This window comes from Rousettus aegyptiacus, unplaced genomic scaffold, assembly GCF_014176215.1.
Source record: "Rousettus aegyptiacus isolate mRouAeg1 unplaced genomic scaffold, mRouAeg1.p scaffold_m13_p_5, whole genome shotgun sequence".
NCBI lineage: Eukaryota > Metazoa > Chordata > Mammalia > Chiroptera > Pteropodidae > Rousettus > Rousettus aegyptiacus.
The window spans coordinates 28,313,177-28,319,176 of record NW_023416308.1 but is presented as its reverse complement, the minus strand read 5'-3'; the positions used below and the strand labels follow the sequence as shown (position 1 = coordinate 28,319,176).

The window sequence follows — 6,000 nt, the reverse complement described above, 5'->3', positions numbered from 1 at the left end:
TCACCAGGAGGGAAATTATGGGGGGAAGATGTGGGCATTAGTGGAATTAATACTTTATACAAAAGTATAAAGGGAGGGAAGATATTAGATTCAGTATATGTTTTGAAGGTAGAACTGGAAGGATTTGCTGCTAAAAGAATGTGGTGTTTGATAGAAAGAGATATTTTTGTTCTGGAATGGAGAAAGCTTACAGGAAAGCAATTTTGGGTTTTGCTTTTAATATGGAAAATCAAGAGTTCTGTTTGAACACATTAAGTTTGAGACATCCAAGTGGAGATGTCACCTAGGCAGCTGGATGTTGAGCCCAGAGTGCCAGGCAGAGGTCAAGATGAACCATATACATCAGTGAATGAAGGCTGTTTAAAGCCAAAGGTTGGAGGAGACTGCCCTAGGAGGGAATGTAGCAAGAGAATGGGAAAGGCCAAAGGTCAGAGCCCTGGGACAGTCAACATTTACAATTCTGGAAGCAGAGAAGGGCTCAGTGGAGGAGATGGCAAAGGAGCTGCTATCTTGCTGAACCATGCAAGAACGGAAGTGTAGACAGGTTCGGTTGGTCTTACAGTTTAAAGACTGAAAAACAATATTTGTTGGAGAACAACAAAAGTTCTAAAATATTGTGATAGAGACTAATGAACCAAAATGTGACCAGGAGAGGAGAAAAGATGGGAAGTTTATCATTTCGGCGAATGCCCCAGGGATTTGTCACATCTTAGAGAATGGGACTACTGACCACTTCCTAAAATGTTTTGAGAGGCTACTCCACGGGCATCCATATTAGCTAGAAGAATGCTACACTCAGGCAACAAACCTTTTCAAAAATCTATTTTGTTGTTCTGTTTTACGAGGACACAATATGGTGTTGGCACTTTGGGCAGGAAAAAATTAATAAACTAGACAATGTCAAATGTCACTATGGGAAAATTCTCTATTAACCTTGGCCCATTCTCAGCAACTCATTTTTTCTCAAGCCAGCTGTTGAGCATTCAATTTGGGGATGAAAATAAGCTTGCTCCCTCACCCTTGCTCAATTCCCAGGCTCTCTATAAAGCTCAAGGTTAGGTAAGTGTTGCAGTCCTCTGTGTGGCTGCCCTCTTTGCTGGCTCTACTTGTCTGCACCATGACGTTGCTCAGTGCCTGGAGGGGACTGCAGTGCAACAGATCTGTTATGCCAGGAGTGAGCCCAGATGCTACCACGGGAAGATGACAGTGCCAAGGCCGAGAAAAGAGGTCAGGCTAAGGCCTCCAACAGTGAGAGAGGGAATTTGTCTTTCTTTCCCCCTTTTGCCCCTCACCTTGAGAACAGTGAATCAAACCCAAATGAATGCAGTTATCGAATATTATTTTATAGCTGGGCAGGCTTTTTTTTTTTTTTAAATGTTGCAATTTTAGGAATAAATGTATTGAAGGACTAAAGGTATTATTAGGAGAGAGGTAATTGGTTACAAATATATGAAACAGCAAGTTCAGCTGGCTTCAAAGTTGCCCAGAAGTCACAATCTTCTCAAGTTAAGCAATAATAACTACTTACTATGTGGATGCTTCTTTCCAAGGAGAGGGCGTGCTGGCTCTGAAGGAGAGTGAGGACCATGAGGACCCTTGAGCTTGCTCAAACACCTCTGACATTTGGAATACACATATGGAATCCACTTTTTTCTTTCTCTGAACTAGATATAATACTAATAGCAAAAAAGTTACCGAAATGTTTTGAGACACTGAAGTAAAATATTTGTCATCCAAATACATGCATAGATCCTAGCTTCTTTGTATGTATTATTCACCTTCTCCACCAGCTGAACATAAAACATTTAACATTCAGCTACTACAGCTGAATTTTGGGGTGTAATGGCAAAAGTCTGGGATATGAAAGCTTTCCAAAAAGAATACAGAGTGCCATTATCTTATTTGAGGTAGCCAAGGGACTAGAGCCTTGGGTAAAACTTGCTTGACTTGGTTTCATGTCCCATGCTGACTTGCTCTTGACATGGCAGGAAGTTTTATGTTTAATGCTCACCAACCCTAGAAGCAATGCAAGCTACTGAATATCTCTCTGCATAATTGCCCCTCTTTGCAGTGATGGCTCTCTGTGGCCAAAAGGTGAACCCATGGAACAGTTGCAATTTGGAGAAAGAGTAATTTTCAAACTCTGGGTTTATGTTGAATTTGAAGGTCTCCAGTTTTCCTCATTTACTTTGCTATTTTGCCAGCACTTAGGGAGTGCTCATAAAGACTGGATACATTTATTTAAATAGGCTCTGTAAATTTTCGGGTCTCAATTTGTACTTCAGTGCAAATCTTCTCATTCCATTCCTTCCCCCGTTCTCTGATAGAAAACATCTAGAATCTTGGGTTTAAAGAAATGTTAATTATACTGAAGCTGGCAAGAGTGGGATTGTTGTACATGAGCACTCCCTAATTCCTCTCCAAGATGTAGTGAGAAGTTACATGCCCTTGAAATTCTGCTAAGTGTGGTCAAGGCCACCTTTTATATTCGATGACTCCCATTGAAATGACTAAATGCAGAGTGGACCTGAATCACTGCAGTGACATTAGACCAGGCAGCATTTGGCAGTAGGTTTGAGAACTAGGAGTTAAATTATGTAGGTTAACTGCCTGCTTCCTTCCCCCTCCCCTCAACATTTACATACCAAATGAGTTAGGAGTGAATGGCACATACATAAAAGAAAAAAAATGAAAATAGAAAACGGGAGAATGTCAAGATATATTCTGTTACGCAGATGGTTGTTTCAGGTGGAAGTGCTGCACAGCCTTTAGAGGCTGAACAAAAGGATTAGGGGGTGAACCAAGGTTAGTGCCATCCACAGGCAGGGGGTTCCATGTGAGCTCCTCCACTTGGCTCCAAGATCTCTTTTCAGTCTGGCCACGAACCTTAAGGTTTGCTACCTTCACCCTTTCGTGTCCTACCTCTCCTTGCCATGTCACTTCCAATCTGGTCCATAACTCTCAATGAAGAATTGCAACTGAAGGAACTTTTAGTCTCCCCACCCCACCCCAATAATAACCGATGCGAGTTGATTTTAGATCAAAATGCGCAAGAGATGGAGAGACAAGGATCTTCCCGACTTGCGGCAACACTTCTTCCCCGCTCGGTGACAGTATTCAGGAGTCAGTTGGGAGCGGAGAAGAGCCACTGCTGTAGTCTCAGAGGAGGTCTCTTCCTGGTGTTACCGCTGCTGCGGCACGTTTTTCATTTTTGCACCGCAGCATAATGCAGAAGCCAAAGCAACGGACCGCGCCCAAACCTCCACAGCAGCATCTCAGTGCCCGAGCTGCTCCAGGCTAACCCCTGCGCCCCACCGCAGTGCACGTGCGCTCCCGGGACAACGGCAGGCAAGGCCTGGGCGCGCCCCCGCTGCCCGCGGCCGCGCGCGCGCTGTGCCCGCCCCCCTCTCGCGTGCTCGTGCCCGCGGCCGCAGCGGCGCGCCTCTTCTCCCCGCTGCGGGCGTCGAGGTGCAGGAGGAGGCGGAGCGGAGGAGGCGGAGGCCCGGCAGGCGGCGGGCTCCGGCGGGCGCGCGCTGGCTGCGGGGCGGGGGCGCGGCGGGGGCGGCCCGAGGCGCCGGGTGAGGGGCTCGCAGCCCGAGGACCGCGGACCTGGGCGGACGCCGCTGGGGCGCACGAGCGTGGTGCGTGTCGGAGGTGGGGACAGCGAGGCCGCGGCCCGGAGCCCGGCGTCCCCGCCCCCGAGCCTGACGGGCGGCCAGGCGGGATGAGGCGCTGGCGCGGGGGGCGTCCGGCCGAGCCCCCGCGGCTGCCCTGGGCTGCCAGGCGCTAGGCTTGCGGTGCGGGCGGTGCTCGGCGGCGAGGACGAGGAGGACGACGACGAGGAGGCGGCGGAGGACAGCGCGGCGGGCCCGGCGCCCGCGGAGGGCAGACACGGAGCGGCGAGCGGGGCGCAGCGAGGCCGCGGCGGCGCGGCGGGGCCGCGGGGCTCGGTAAGGCGGGGGCCGCGGGCGGGCAGGGGGCGCCGGTGACGTGGGCAGACGCCGCGGGCAAGGCTCCGGGGGCCTTGCTTTTCTTTTTGGAAAAAATTCTTTTTAAAGTGAAGGTTCGGGATCGGATGTTTTTAGGAGACCATCTCGGGTTTCCCCTGTTCCCCCCGGACTCACTGCCCCCGCCTCCCGGGGGAACCGGGTTTCGGGCCGACCGCCTCCCTTCCGCGCTCGCATCTCCTGTTGCCCGCGGCCTCGGCGGACGAGGGGTTCAGACGCATTTCTGGCCTGCCGCGGTGCTCCCAGCCCGAGCCTCCAGGCGAGCCGGAGCCGCGATTCCGTGGGATGGCAGAGGGGGCTCCGGGGACGCAGTGCTCCCAGGAGACCGCTGCGGGAGCTTTTCCCACCAGTGCTGCCCCTGGCGTGCGTGGAGTAGGTCGGGCGACACATCCGTGCTCGTGGGGACTCCCGTGGAGTTTTCCCTCTCATCTTTCTAATTGGCTGAAGTTGCTGCTACACATTGGACGATACTGGTGACTTAGTGCCTTTTTTTCTCCCTTGAACTCCCCGCCACCTGGCCAGTATTGTTCCTTTCTCATTTTGTCGACTCGAGTAAATATTTTTGTTGAAGATTTTCGCAAACATCAAGAGAAACGGTAGGAAGAGAAAGTCACGCCTGATTTATTTGCTTTGGTGTACTTCTGGACCCTTTATAACCTCCACTTCTTGCTCAAGCTTAAAGAGGATAGAGGAGGAGAGGAGACCCACAGCAGGATGCTTGGGATGCAGTTTAATAGTAAGCTTTTAGGAATTAGAATTGGGATAATTATAATTTTGATCTGCATGCAGAATTGCAATTTGCTTTTGAAATGCTTGGGGCACTGCATGATGCTACATGGATAGCTGGCAGCTGGGCCACATTGCATTGTTGTCAGCTTCTCTTTTATTTTCCATTCTTTTAGAGTTTAATTTGGCACAGATTTAGACCTTTTAAGTCAGTCTGAATGGGAATAACTTCTGTTACTTTTGTAAACCTTGTCTATATTCGTATTTCTACTGGAAGAAGAAAAAGCATATGGTGCTAGAGTACAGTGGCTCTTGGATTCCAGAAAATGTGCTAGTTTGATCCAGTAATTGGATTTGTTGTTGCAATATTTTTGGGTAGTGATGGTTGTGATTCATTAATATATTTTTCCTTATTGAATAAATTGAAGTCTAGCTCAGAATCTTGACATTCGTTCCTTGGACTTGAGAGTGAAGGAAATAGAAGCTTTAATCACTTACTGCTCCAACATGATGTCAAAGTTTTTAAAGTACTCATTGGTCTTTTTAATAGGGCTCTTTGTGAAGATGGGGTATTATGCTGTTGTGATTTCTATTTTCAGTAATATTTGGAATCTGCTTCATTCTTAAAATTGGTTATGTGACGATGCTTTATAGAAAAGGTCTCTAGGATGGTGTACTCAGGCCCAGTTATCGACATACTGTTGTCCCTATAGCAGGCCATGGAATAAAGCAGCACTTTGGACAGAGGCTTGTCCAGACAGAGTTGGGGTAGAAGCCCAGTTTACTGTATGGTGGTGGTGCACACTGAGGTGGGTGATAGGATGTAAGTGGACCAGAGAGGAAGTGTTTTTTGGAAGAACCTTCTTAGATTATATAACTGTTTTGTTTTCTAGGGAGAGGCTAAGAAACAGCCAGGCAGGCTCAACTGTCATTAGAGCCTTTGATGTTGGTTTGAATTCCAGTGGTTATGTTCCTTTTCTTTTCCCAACCCCCACATAATTTTCCAATCACCAGAAGCTATGCTGCAGTTGGGTTGAGACTTTAATGTCAATATATCCATCTTCACTTCTCTCTCTTTCTTATTCTCTCTTTAAATGACTTATTCAGCAGTGTTTTCCCTTTCCAAGCTGGTCTGGTTGTATTGTCTTCATGGTATATATAGATTCACTGTTGACTGTAAATGCATTTAACAAATGTCAGGGACTAGCAGCTGTTTTCTTCAGAAGATTGTGGTAGCAGAAGAAAAATGTAATGAAATGAACTAAAC

The 6,000-nt window shown here is 48.1% G+C and overlaps 2 protein-coding genes across 2 annotated transcripts in view; one reads left to right on the top strand and one right to left on the bottom strand.

The window, feature by feature from the left end:
* Positions 1–3,205: 3,205 nt before the first annotated feature.
* Positions 3,206–4,436, bottom strand: LOC118602954 (basic proline-rich protein-like). Its single transcript, XM_036221549.1, has 2 exons — positions 4,091–4,436; positions 3,206–4,032 (listed from the first exon to the last, which is right to left on the bottom strand). Exons 1-2 carry the CDS (start codon positions 4,434–4,436, stop codon positions 3,206–3,208), a joined length of 1,173 nt encoding a protein of 390 aa, XP_036077442.1.
* The window catches only part of ARHGAP32 (Rho GTPase activating protein 32), a 272,991-nt gene continuing 270,904 nt past the window's right edge, over positions 3,914–6,000 (top strand). The window contains exon 1 of the mRNA XM_036221393.1: positions 3,914–3,950. The gene's annotated coding sequence lies outside the window, so the exon portion shown is untranslated. The remainder of the gene's footprint in view (positions 3,951–6,000) is intronic.

Excerpts from the sequence above, each read along its gene's own strand:
- LOC118602954 (XM_036221549.1), bottom strand. The coding sequence starts at position 4,436 with ATGAGAGGGAAAACTCCACGGGAGTCCCCACGAGCACGGATGTGTCGC. Across the intron at positions 4,033-4,090 it reads AACAGGGGAAACCCGAGATG|AAAAGCAAGGCCCCCGGAGC; the intron begins GTCTCCTAAAAA and ends TTTTCCAAAAAG.